This window comes from Phacochoerus africanus, chromosome 6 (genome assembly GCF_016906955.1).
Source record: "Phacochoerus africanus isolate WHEZ1 chromosome 6, ROS_Pafr_v1, whole genome shotgun sequence".
Classification (NCBI taxonomy): domain Eukaryota; kingdom Metazoa; phylum Chordata; class Mammalia; order Artiodactyla; family Suidae; genus Phacochoerus; species Phacochoerus africanus.
In genome coordinates, this window is record NC_062549.1 from 125,141,619 (window position 1) to 125,155,898 (window position 14,280).

The 14,280-nt window shown below is 41.1% G+C and overlaps 1 protein-coding gene across 1 annotated transcript in view; it reads left to right on the forward strand.

Moving 5' to 3' along the window:
- Positions 1–14,280, forward strand: part of GLMN (glomulin, FKBP associated protein) — a 38,736-nt gene that overhangs the window by 12,378 nt on the left and 12,078 nt on the right. Inside the window, 9 exon segments of the mRNA XM_047785315.1 lie at positions 2,934–3,121; positions 3,669–3,722; positions 5,115–5,145; positions 5,247–5,336; positions 6,503–6,544; positions 6,649–6,722; positions 7,890–7,974; positions 11,950–12,056; positions 12,785–12,848. Of these exon segments, the coding sequence (XP_047641271.1) occupies positions 2,934–3,121; positions 3,669–3,722; positions 5,115–5,145; positions 5,247–5,336; positions 6,503–6,544; positions 6,649–6,722; positions 7,890–7,974; positions 11,950–12,056; positions 12,785–12,848 (735 nt within the window).

Sequence of the window (14,280 nt, forward strand, 5' to 3'; positions counted from 1 at the left end):
GACCTCCTCCCCTTGGGTTCAGTCATTTGCTGGGACAGCTGCCAGAGGAAGGAAGCCCTTGCTTAGCTTTCGGGGTTTGTTGACGGCTGTGATCAAGGGTGCAGGTGAACAGCAGACAGAGAGCAGCAGAGGTCTGGGAGGGGCCCAAGAGCAAGAGCCCCTGTTTCCGTGGCTTGGAGCCCGTCGTGCTCCCAGCACGTGGCCGTGGCCGCCCCCCTGGACGCTCCCTGGAGCCCAGACTCAGGGATCTTAGAGCATCGTCCTCACTTAGGCCGAGAGGATAGAAACTCCGCTCCCCGTCTCCACCCTCCAGAGCACTAGGAGATGAGGCTCAAAATTCTGCGCTATCTCACAACATCTTCCAGAGTTTTTTCTTCTATAAGTTAATAATATACACATACATAATTTTTTAAAGGGTTCTCTCATATTTTACAGTTGACCCTTGAACAGTGCACCGTGGGTAGAGGCACTGACTCTGCACAATTGAAAAATGCTTGTATACCTGACAGCAGGCCCTCTGTATCCGAAATTCGCTATGTGGAAGTTGAGGGGGGATAGGAGAAGGGGTTAGGAGAGGACATGCCAGAACTTTTGGGGAGCTAGATTCTGAGGAGGAATGATGACTTGGTGACTGAAGGAAACAGATGCATAATTTCATACGGTTACTGTGGATGGTCAGGATAGCGGTGAAGACAGAGCGGGAGGGGGTCGTCCCGGGGGCACAGAAGAGCCTGGAGCCTCTGCATTGTCGCCAGTGCTAGAGGACAGTAGAAGCCTCTGGCTACAGTATAAACATCACCTGATGCGGCGTATGTACCCTACCCTGTTTTAAGAAGATGGCTGTGCAAGTTAGAAACAACTATAAAGGATTTTACGCTTGGGAGTGGTATAATCAAACTGATTTGAGTTCATCACTTTACAAATTTATTTTTATTTTTACTTTTTGGATGCACCTGCGACATGTGAAAGTTCCTGGGCTGGGGGTGGAACGCGCACTGCAGCAGCAACCCGAGCTGCTGCAGTGATGATGCCAGATCCTTAACCCCCTCTGCCACAAGGGAGCTCCCTGAGTTCGTTACTTTAATGAAGGATGAATTTAATTGAAATAAGAAAGGAGTTAGGGAGCCCAGTGAAGTGTCTTTTGGGAGTTAAGTGAGAATGATGAGAGCCTGAGTATGGAAACGGTGGTGGAGATGAAGAGAGAGCAGATTTGAAAAGTTTATAAGTAGATAAAATTGGCAATGTTTGGTTATGGATTGGATTTGGAAGAATAATGAAAACATTAAATTAGGAGCAAGGTTCTTTTTGCTTGGGTAACAGGGTAGGTGGAGGTGCCAGTAATTAAGATAGAGAATACAGAGCAAGGAGCAAGGGTTTTGTGCTTTTAAGAGTTATTTTTTTTTTATTGTGGAAGTTTAAAGATATTCATAAAAGAGAGCAGCATAAGTACCCTTACGTGCCGCTCGCCCCACTTTAATAGTTACCAGCGTTTTTGGCAGTCTTGTTTTATCTAGCCTCCCTCCTTTTTTGCTGTAGTGTTTTATAGCAAGTCCTAGACATAGCATTTTCTCTTTAAGTCTTTATGTATGCTTCTCCAATTGGTGAGGATTTTTTAAAAAACATAACCATGATGCCATTATGACACCTGACAAGATTAACAGCTTTCTTTATATATATACCTGATACCCTGCGAGAACAGGTGTTTTAGGAGCAAATTTTGGATGAGCGTGTATGAAATCACCTAAAGTAATAGATCAACGTGAGGCAAGAAAAGGGTTTGGCCCTGAACCGTGTAATGTACCAGCCCTTACAGAGAGCCAAAGAGATGATAGAAATATCACAGAAACGTGGGTTGTAGTTTCCAGAAGAAAGAAAGGATTGCTACTGAGATCGTAGCAGAGAGAGGCTGTAAAGCAGAAGTTAAATAGTACCCGCTGGTAAGTGGTAGAGCCAATACTCAGATTAATCCCACTGGATACTGAGGGTCACATGCTTCCTAGCGCACTAAAATTGGGGCTAGAGTACCAGGTGCAGGAGTGACTTTTTAGAAAAACAACATAAAGCTGTAGTCGGTTAACTCATGCAAGGATGCTTCTCTTTCTCTGAAGCACAAGAGCCCATGTGCCCTGGGGTCTCGGCACTGTTTCCTCTGCCTCTCCTCCACTGGCCAGTACTCCTCCTGCCCACGCTGTCCAGGCAGACAGTGGTCAGTGGAGCACTGTTTCTAGAATATTCGTCATCTGAGTAGTTCGTCTGATGTCATTTCATGATCGTTATATGTCTCACATTTTTAGATTGTCCTTGAATATTGCTGAAGCATTTAAAAAACAGGGTCAAACACATAAGATGTATCATTTTGACCGTTTTCAACTGCATGCTTCGGTAGCGTTGAGCTCGTGCACGTCGTGCCATCATCACCGCTGTCCAGCTCCAGAACTTCTTCATCTTCCCACCCCGTTCCTGCAGGTTGTTGGCAGAATTTATCTTCTTGAAGCTGTAGGATTGAGGTTCCCATTTTCTTGCTGGTCAGGGACCACTTTCAGTTCCTAGAAGCTGCTGGTGGTTCCTTGCCAGGCAGCCCTTTTCATAGGCTGCCTCCAAACTTGGCAACTCCGCTCTTTAAAGCCAGGGTCTGGATCCTCTTTAAAAACCTTCTTCCTATTAAGTCAGGCCCATCCAAGATAGTCGTCCTTCTCAATTCAAATCAGCTGATTTGGGACTTTAATTGCATCTGTAAAAACTTCACTTTTGGTCGTAACACAATCTGAGCGATAACACAGTCTGATCATGGCTGGCATCTTGCTGTATTTGGTGAGAAGCAAGTCTCACAGGTCCCAGCCACACTTGAGAGGAGGGGATTACACAGGACGTGAGTAAGGGGAGGGAGATGGCACACTAGCGTGTCTGCTATAACTTTTTCATCCATTTCGCAGGGATTTTTATCAGCAATTGGATACCCTTTCCCCAAAGTGATTTTTAATCATGGAAGGAAAAAGAAGACTTGGGATTATCTTGAATTTGAGGAAGAAGAAGACAAACAATTATCAGACTCAATGGCTTCTCTGGCATACCTAGTATTTGTACAGGGCATCAGTATTGATCAGCTTCCGATGGTCTTAAGGTAGGAGATAGTGGTTTATCCATGTATTCTGGTTTTTGGTTTTTTGGTTTTTTTGTCTTTTGTCTTTTGAGGGCCGCACCCACGGCATATGGAGGTTCCCAGGCTAGGGGCCTAATCGGAGCTACAACTGCTGGCCTACACCACAGCCACGCAGGATCCAGCTGCATCTGTGACCTGCACCATAGCTCATGGCAATGCTGGATCCTTAACCCACTGAGCGGGTCCAGGGATCGAAACCGCAGCCTCATGGTTCCCAGTCGGATTCGTTTCCACTGCACCACGATGGGAACTCCCCCGTGTATTCCAAAAGGAACAGCAGCAGACTCATTATGTAATGCTTATATATGTGTATTAATATATGTTAGTACATGTTAAGTGCAGTATAAGCAAAGCCTAGTGTCCCATCGAGGAGGAATACAGTTCAAACCGTGACAGTGTTAATGTGTGGAAAACTTCTAAAAGTGCATATACATGTGTGTCTTTGTGTGTGTGTGTGTGTGTGTGTGTGTATATATATATATATATATCTTTTTTTTTTCTATTTTAGCCCATCATACCTTTTGCAGTTTAATATGGGTCACATTGAAGTCCTTTTACAAAGGTGAGATGATTCAGGGGGCCTCTCAGAACTGGGGTTAATAGTCCTTGTCAGGGCCAGGGGAAACTGCCTTCTCTTTGCCAGGCCCTGGTGAATTAACTGGTTATGTTATAGAACACTAAAGCCAGTCTTCACAACAAAGGTAAAAGTGAACCAAGGAGGTTTTACACCAAAATCCTTCTTATTTTAGACCAAAGATTGTATCAAGATACTGTCTTAGAAGGAAACTTCCAGGCAGCTGCTTTTCAGGTTTCTTGCGCTCATTTCAGACACGGGTCAATCCAGACCCCTGTCCCACCGCCGCCTCCCGCCAGTGACCGACACGCAGCCAGGGTTTCGCTTCCTGGACATAGTCTGGGAAGTGCATCAGGAGGAGGGAGGCGTCGTAACTTCCCTTTATGACTTGGATTATTGACAGTGATATCATTCAACAGCTTTTCTAGTTTGAGGCGCTCATTAGACGACTTTCTCTTTTAAGAAAAATTACGAAGTAACAGGAACGCATGGTTTTCCCAGACAGATGTTGAAGAATTTTGCAAAACTGTATATGCGTCGTCTCCTTTTCCTGTATGATGTTTAAATGATCTCTTGAGGTCAGTCAGCGCCTTTCAGTACTGTCCCCAGGAACACTGGGGACAGTGTATCAACCCCATCTCTTCCCAGGGGAAGGAGGACTTGTAACATGGCAAATGCCCAAACCTCCGCCTGCAAGGCAGGAATTTCCAAGGGCCTGCTGGCACAAGTAGTCATTAACTCTGTAAATGTACTGTGTTGTATGTGTCTTACTGAGTTTACATTTTCATTGAGTTTGTTATGTTCATAAAATGAGATTGTGTATTTATTTGAATCTTACTAAGTTCTGTAGTCTTCAGATTTCCAAACTATTTAGTCATTGAGCCAGAAAACACAACACTTTTAATTTCTCGTATGGTGTTAGAATAAGAACTTGCAGCCTGAGATAATTTTTTTTTTTTTGCCACAGATCTTAAATATTTAGTTACCAATGATTGTAAACCTTTTAAAAAAATTATCACAAATGGAAAGCATCAATTACATAAATATAAAAGTTGGAAAGATTTTACTGGTTAATCAACTAGAATAGTAGTTTCGTATGAGGTAAAACTGATTTCTTAGCACTTGCTATTGAAGATCTACTGATCTGATACCAGGAAATAAGCCCTGAGTGGGCTGATTTGGCTTAGATTTCAGTGTCAGTAGCCAAATAAAAGAAAAAGGTGGATTAAGAATTTTGATTCAGTTTTTCAACAGAATTTCTCCTTAATGCTCTGCATTTTTAAAGTATTTAAATTATAATTTTTGCTTTATTTTTCCTAAAACAATAGTTCTAAAGCAATGTAGCAAACCATGTTGATAAATTTCAATATTTTCTTCCAGAACAGAAGAGTCTGTTTTGTCCAAAGGACTGGTAAGATTTGCTTACACCTATTGTAATTTAAATAGTCATGTTAACAAATACAGCTGTTGACTTTACCATATATGTATCTCTGCATCTATTTGGATCTGCAGGATCTGTTGGAGAACAGTTTATTGAGAACAGAAGACAGCAGTCTGCTCCACCAGTGCTTAGAAATCAAGAGTTTCCTTACTGTACCTCAGGTAAATGAAACATGTATCCTAACCTTGAAAAAAGCCCTCTTCCTATTCTGAACCTAGGGCTTTTCAGACTGCTCTCCCGCTTTCTTCTCCATGTCCTTTGAAACCTCTGGTGCCAAGCTGTCCAGTAGAACTTTCTGTGATGATAAAACCTCACTTACCTGGGCCTTACAGTTTGAAAGCCATGAGCCACACTGGATACTTGTAATGTGGCTAAGGAACTGGATTCTACATTTGATTTATCTTAATTTAAACAAATAGCTGTATGTGGCCGCTGTCTGCGAGAATCGACAGCACAGCATCTAGGGGAAAAATACAACTTTCTTCTTTAACACTTTGGTTCTGTAGGAACCTTGGAAGATGAAGCTCCTTTACCATAACTCAAATCCCCAGGACTCCATCAAGGCGTGTATAGCTCATTACTACAAAGATATTTTGTTTTTCCCTCCTGTGATTTATTTTGCTTGTTTATTAGTGATACTGTTTGTTATCATAGATGTAGGTCCTTAGATGTCAATGTAGAAAATCGTTTCTCCACTATTTAGACAGAAAAATATAGCTTTTCTTATATATATATATATATGGTTTTTTTTTTGTCTTTTTGCCATTTCTTGGGCCGCTCCCGTGACATTTGGAGGTTCCCAGGTTAGGGATCCAATCGGAGCTACGGCCGCCAGCCCATACCAGAGCCATAGCAACACGGGATCCGAGCCGCATCTGCAACCTACACCACAGCTCACGGCAATGCCGGATCCTTAACCCACTGAGCAAGGGCAGGGATCGAACCCACAACCTCATGGTTCCTAGTCGGATTCATTAACCACTGCGCCACGATGGGAACTCCGCTTTTCTTATATATTAAGTCTGATTATTTTAAATTAATGGATTATATTTCTGCATGTTTGATTTCACTTTTTTGCCATTCTAGACATAAGTGAAAATTACTGTTTACTTCTAACAATACACTTTGTAGCATTCCTCTCAATATCACTTACAAAATGGATTGTACTTAGCTTCCTATAGACATAACAATGGAATAAATTTACTTCTGTTTTTAGGTCTGTTACCCTCTTTAAATTTTTAGTGTTTATTGGCAATTGATAATATAGTTGTTTCCTGACAGTCAATATAATCTAACATTTGAATTAAATTTTTGTTTTTATTTCCAGGGCTTAGTCAAAGTAATGACACTCTGCCCCATTGAGACATTGGTATGTAGACGTTTGCGGACTAAATAATAATGGGTTACACTGAGAAACTTCAAGAAATAATTTCATCTTTAGTTTATGTAACAATATTATTTATTCCATTGTAGAGGAAAAAGAGTTTAGCTTTGCTTCAGCTGTATATTAACAAGCTGGATTCACAAGGCAAATATACGTTATTTAGGTATGTATTGATAAATTGATTAAAAACCAAATTAATGCCATTAATTATTCTAGGTTATTTTATTTTGATATGTTTTACTCAGAAGCCATATATTATAATCAGTTCTCTTATCTGTGATGGGTAGAGAAAGGTTAATCAAAAATTATGGATGCATATATAAATATAAATTACATGAATAAGAGTATATGTTTCAATTCAATTAATTGAAACTCTCTAAAAGTCTTAAAAAATTAAACCAAGATTGATGAGGCTCCTGGTAGAATTTACAGGTGTCAGTAATCTCCATTATTCACAGTTGAAATGAATGGCTCCGGAGTTAGAAGTTTCGACAGGCTCCTCAGTTTACCAGTAGAGCTTGTCGGTAGCGCTGTTTGAGCAGGAAGCCTGCGGCAACCCTCTTGAGTTAAAGATGGGCAGAGTTTCTGTGAGGGACCATGAGTAAATAGCGTCTTGAGGGGCCACACAGTCTCCGTTGCAACTGCTCGATTTTGTGTTTGTAGTCGGGGGTGTGTTCCAATCAAAAAAACAGGCAGCAGGCCGGGTTTGGCCTGCCGACCTCAGTTCGTGTATATGTAGGTAATTAAAAATGGGTTAAGACCCAACTGGGGCAGAGTTCAAGGGCTGTGCTCTTTGGGATTGGCTGATCCTCAGCGTGCTTGAGCCATCTTTTCTTCACTTCGAATGGATGGGATCAGAGTAGGTTTATGAAGTCCCCACTGATGCTCAGGTCTTATACCAGCTTTCCTGTCTGTTCTACTTTCATTCCTACCAAAAACTCCCTCCCCTTAAACTAACAGATTGAGTTACCTTTCTTTGCAATTAAGCTAGTCTAACCAAACTAGTCTAACAGGGACTAATTTGGGGAATTTTATGCTATCATACTAGTGACCATTCTTGTCATGTCAACTCATTGCAACTATATGCATAAAGAGATTCAGATTTGGTTTAATAGGAATTTCTTGTTGGAAAGACCCAGTTCAAATAGAATTTGCCAGTTAGTAAGGGCAATAACCTTAATAGGTGACTTTGTAATTGCTAATGGTCTTCACTGGTTTTTGTATTCCTTGAAATAACACATGGCCCATCTGAATTTGTAAAACTTTCATCATCATTTAAATATAATGCAGTCCAGGATAATTTCAAATGTATTGTAATTTTGCTTTAAAGGTGCTTATTGAATACAAGTAATCACTCAGGTGTGGAAGCCTTTATTATTCAAAATATCAAAAATCAAATTGACATGTCGTTAAAGGTAAGAGCATAACTGAGATGTCAATTATCAGTTTATTTTATTACTTTTTTTTTTTTTGTCTTTTTAGGGCCACACCCTCAGCATATGGAAGTTCCCAGACTAGGGGTCAATTTGGAGCTGTAGCTGCTGGCCTACACCACAGCCACAGCAACTCAGGATTTGAGCCACATCCGAGACTTACCCACAGCTCATGGCAACGCTGGATCCTTAACCCACTGAAGGAGGCCAGGGATTGAACCCACATCCTCGTGGTTCCTAGTCGGATTCGTTTCCGCTGTGTCATGATGGGAACTCCCCAATTTATTTTATTTTGAAGAATGTCTTTATTCATTTCTGGGATACATTAAGATAGATTTTTGCCCTCAGGATTTTTTCTCTAATATTAGGGTACAGGCACACAGATATTTCGTGTTTGGTTCCAGACTAGAATGATCAAGCAAAGGTCACAATAAAGCAAGTCACACATTTTTTGGTTTCCCAGTGCACATGAAAGCTAATTACACTATACTGTAACCTGTATACGTAGAGTGCAATAGCATTATGTCTAAAAAACAATGTACATACCTGAATTTTAAAATATTTTCTTTTTTTTTTTTTTTTGGTCTTTTTGCTATTTCTTTGGGCCGCTCCCGCGGCATATGGAGGTTCCCAGGCTAGGAGTCGAATCGGAGCTGTAGCCAATGGCCTACACCAGAGCCACAGCAACGCGGGATCCGAGCCACGTCTGCAACCTACACCACAGCTCACGGCAACGCTGGAACCTTGACCCACTGAGCAAGGGCAGGGACCGAACCCGCAACCTCATGGTTCCTAGTCGGATTCGTTAACCACTGCGCCACGACGGGAACTCCTAAAATATTTTATTCTAAAAAATGCTAACCATCATCTGATCCTTCAGTGAATTACAGTCTTTCTGCCGGTGAAGGGTCCCACCTCGATGTTGATGGCTCCTAACTGATCAAGGTGGTTATTGCTGAACGTTGGGGCGGCTGTGGCAGTTTCTTAAAACAAGACAACTGTGAACTAAGACAACGATGAAATGTCCCACATTGATTTCCCTGGGGCACGCAATGCTGTTTGACAGTATTTATCAACTAAGTTTCCATAATATTCTAAATTCTTTGTTGTCATTTCAGCAGTCTTAATAGCATCTTCCCTAGGAATGGATTCCATCTTTCTTTGCTTCCCCATAAGAAGGAACTCATCTGTTCAGATTTTATCATGAGGTTACAGCAGTTTAGTCACATCTTCAGACTCCACGTGTAATTGTACTTCTCTTGTGATTTCCACATTTGTAGTTACCTCCTCCACTGAAGCATTGAACTCCTCAAAGTCATCCTTGAGGGTTAGAATCAACTTCTGCCAAACTCCTGTGAATGCTGATATTTTCACCTTTTCCCATAAATCATGAATTTTTAAAAAAAAAATTTTATCCCTTGCACTCAGGGCATGCAGAGGTTCCTTGGTCAGGGATCAAACCCAAGCCACAGCAGTGACAACACTAGATCCTTAACCACTGAGCCACCAGGGAACTCCACGAATTTTTTTTTTTTCCTTTTTTTGGCCACTCCATGGTACATGGAGTTCCTAGGCCAGGGATCAGATCTGTGCACCAGTTGCAATTTATGCTGCAGCTGCAGCAACACCAGATCCTTTAATCCTTTAACCCAATATGCTGAACCCGGGATCAAACCTATGTCCTGGCACTGAAGAGACACCACCAATCCCTTTGCATCTAGTGGGAACTTCTTACTGCATCTAGAACGGTAAATCTTGGAGTCCCTGGTGGCCTAGTGGTTAAGGATTTGGCATTGTCACTGCTGGGGCTCAGGTTTGATCCTTGGCATGTCATGGGTGCAGTCCAAAAAACACAAAGAATGGATAATCTTTTCTAGTGAAAGTTTTCAGTTTACTCTGCCCACATCCATCAGAAGACTCTCTCTGTGGCAGCTACAACCTTACCAAATGTATTTCTTAAAGACCAAGACTGAAAAGTTGAAACTATCCCTTGTTCCACGGGCTAGAGTGGATGCTGTGGTAGGCGGCACGAGGACAGCAGGAACCTTGTCGCACGTCTCCCTCAGGGCTCTCGGGACGAGGCACATCGTCAACGAGCATGAATGTTTTCAGAGGAATCTTTTTCTGAGCAGTAGGTCTCAAGAGTAGGGAGAAAATGTTCAGTCCGCCATGTCATAGAGAGATGTGTTCTCATCAAGATTTTGTTGTTCCATTTATACAGCACTGGCTGGTAGATGTGGCAGAATTCCTAAGGGCCCTCGGATTTTCTGAACAGTAAATGGGCTTTGGCTTCAACCCCAAGCCACCAGCTCTCTCACTCTAACAGGAGAGTCAGCCTGTCCTCTGAAGCCGGGCCGTTTCTTCCTCTAGATGCGCAGGTCCCACAGGGCCGCTTCCTTCCGCACGAGGCTCTCTCCCTCCCCGTTGAAGGTCTGTTGTTTAGTGTATCCACCTTCATTCATGACCTCTGCTAGATCTTCTGATTGATTCACTGCAGCTTCTGCCTCAGCACTAGCTGCTTTGCTTTTATGTTCTGGAGACGGCTGCTTTCCTCAAGCCTCAGGAGCAACCCCTGCTAGCTGCGAACTCCTCTTCTACAGCTTCTTAGCTTCTCTCGGGCTTCATGGAACTGAAGAGAGCCGGGACCTTGCTCTGGATTATGTTTTGGCTTCAGAGAATGTTGTGGCTGGTCTGATCCTCCATCCAGACCACTGAAACTTTCTCCCCGTCAGCAATAAGGTGGCTGCACTTCCTTATCATTCCTGTGTTCACTGGAGTAGCACTTTTAATTTCCTTTAAGACTGTTTCTTTTGTATTCACAACTGGGCTTAACGGTCTCGCTTAAGTGGCCTAGCTCAGCCTTTGACAGGGCTTGGTCACGAAGCTTAATTATGTCTAGCTTTTGATTGAAAAGGGGAGATGTATGACTCTTCCCTACACTTGAATATTTAGAAACCACTGTAGGGTTACTAATTTGCCTAATTTCAGTATTTTTGTGTCCCAGGGAATAGAGAGGCTCAAGGAGAGGGAGAGCGATGGGAGAACAGCCAGGCACTGGAGCAGTCAGAACATGCCCAGTGTTTTTCAATTAAGTTCACCGTCTTAGGTGGCATGGTACCCCAAAACATCTAAGATCACACAGATCACAGATCATCGTAACAGAGATAATAATGAAAGTTTCATATTTGGGGGGCATTACCAAAATATGACACAGAGACATGAAGTAAGCAAATGCTGTTGGAAAAATAGTGCTGATAGACTTGCTTTAAGCAGGGTTGCCACAAACCTTCAATGTATAAAAAATGCATTATCTGGGAAATGCAACAAAGTGAAGTAAAATGAAGTATGCTGGTATATTTTTCCATTTCTACTTTTTTTAGAAACCTGAAGTTAGAAATTTGTTGACTATAGATTGAAGTTATATTAACTCCTGGAGTTCCCACTGTGGCACAGTGGGTTAAGAATCCAGCTGCATCTCTCAGGTCACTTTGGAGGCATTGGTTCAGTCCCCATCCCGACACAGGGTTAGAGGACCTGGTGTTGCCGCATCTGGGGCATAGGTCACGGCTGTGGCTCGGATTCAGTCCCTGGCCTAGGAACTTCCACATGCCAGGCCGTAAGGATAAGTAAATACTAATGTACTAATTCTCTGAGCTGATGCTGTGACCTCCTTTTGTTCTGCTGTGCACTTCTGAAGTACTAATGGAAATTGAAGTCTGTGAATACTGAGGAATTCCAGGTAGAGAACCAAGAGAAATGCTGTCAGTGCTCTCAAACCAGCAGGACTTGTTCTGGGCGTCTGGAAATAGTGAATGAAAGGAAAGACTAGAAATTAAAGTTAAAAAATATATTTTGAATGTGTAATGGTTTATTTTGTAGTTTCAAGGTGTTAGAAAAACACATGAATGTATCAACCTCTTATTGAAAGCCTTTCCCAGTTTTTCTTTTGCTTTTCAGAGAACACCTAACAAATGGTTTACAGGGCCACAGCTGATCTCCCTTCTCGATCTGGTACTCTTTCTCCCAGAGGGCGCTGAGACAGATCTCCTGCAAAACTCAGACAGGTGAGGGATCACTACACGTGGTAAATGCAGAATAAAATGTAAAACCCCTGCTTTGGGAACCTAAACTAAACCAAAGTGTACTGTCCTGCAATTTTATAATCAATAGTTACTTCATAAAATTACATAAGGATTTTCGTATTTAAGTAGTTAGATACTATGTGAAAACAAAATCAAAAACCTTTTTCCTGAAGAATGACTAACAGGATGATCTTGTACCTCTGACGATTTTGTACCTCAAAGCTCATAAAGATTTGAGACTATAGCACAGGTGCGTAATGTTAAAAAATTCATGTATGTAACTTACACAAGGCTTATATGTATGGGTTTTATTGTTTTGTTTTCCAGCACTTAAATCACTTTTCCTCAGATAGAACACTTAATTCTGCTTTCAGTATACTAGAATGGATGTTTAGAAGTGGCGGTAAGCACTTATAAAGGGAGTCTTAAAATTCCGGAAGCAAAAGATGGTAGTCTCAGATATTAAAGATAACAGGTCTCCCATGGGGGAAAAAAGAATAGTAACTTTCACAATTGTATTTTTGTGAACTTGGAGAATAAGAGTGACATGATAGAGGGAGAAAGTATGTGATAAGATATGTTAAAAAGTTTCTAATGGCAAATGTAACTGTAAAAATACACCCAAGGTTTTAACTTAGCGTTACTCATTGAAGTTGTTGATTATATAAAACTGTGCTGTAAGTAACAAGTTATATATTTTTCATTAACAGGATAATGGCCTCATTAAATTTATTGAGATATCTGGTTATCAAAGATAATGAAAATGACAATCAAGTAAGTGATTTTTTGAAAAAGCAATGTATTATTCAAAATGCATAAGGAGTGTTTTGTATTTTCTTATCAATACCTACTTTAGCCAATACTAGTATTTTAACCAGCTACAAAGCTGCCAGAAGTGCCAACAATTATTATTTACACCTACCTAATTTCAAGGCGCCCTTACCATGCCACAACCAGCTCGCTTTCTTTTTCCTGTTGTACCTCTGCTCTCTGGCTGTAGGCATTGCTTAGCCCTATTGCACAGTAAGCTGGAGCTCCTAAGTGAGCCACCTTTTGGAACTCAGCATATATTTGGGTATCCTGTTCACTTACCCCACCCTGCTCATGATTTACATCTGAGCCATATAAAATAAAGTCAACTGATAATTTGATATCCCCTCATCAGACATGACAAATTGAAGCATTTTTAGCACTAAAGCAATCTGTTAACAGCACCTTTTGAATAATGGGTAGGAAGTTGAACTTTTTAAAAATAGTGCATCATTAGAGGTATTCAATAAATAGAAAACCATTTGAGGGAGATTTGTCATACAAGAAAAGTTCACTTCCTTTTTTTTTCCTCTCTACCTACTATAATAGTTGCTTTATTAACTGTAACTACCTGAATCATGTGTGGTTAAATTTTCTAAAGTAATAAAAGAAATGAAAGTAATTGGAATGCCAAAGAGCCTTTAAAAAAAATTTAAGTCATCATTTGGGATGAAAAGTTTATGGGAAAAGTAGCAGTTCCCTTCCCTGTTGACTAAATCTATTAGATTGAGTGAGTTGACCTTCTGTTCATCCCTCTTCAGCCGAAAATATTTGCTGTCATTGACTATGTATTCTGCTTTTTTTCCCTGACATTTTATAGTGAACATTTGCAAACACAGAACCAAGTTGAAGGAATTCTGCAATGATCATGGATTTACTACCATTAACATTCTGCCATTAGCATTTTATTCTGCTTTTATCATGTTTCCTTCTCTCCATCCATCACTCCCTTATTTTTTGATGCATTTCAAGGTAAAGTGCAAACCTCAGCATACTTGCCCGTAAATCTTTCAGTGTGTATTTCATTTAAGAAGTTAGAGAGCTCATTGAGTTAAATATTTGCCCATAGTTTTGAGTTAAAGGTTACGTAAAATGTACAAATTGTATATGCACTGAATTTTAACACATGCTGAGATCTGTTATCCAAATCCTTATCAAATATAGAACATTGCTATCATCACAAAAATTCCCTCTTTTCCTTCCCAATTAATTCTGACTTCATCATTCTCACCCATCCCTAGCCTCTGGCCAAGGGCAGCCTCTCCTCTGGCCAGGTGCTATCGTTTCTTCTCCACATACTCTTAGTGTTTGTTAAAGAGTATTTACTCTTTAGCTTTCATTTTTCATAGATAATGTAGTCACAGGAACAAGGGCATATACCTAGTAATAGCTATGA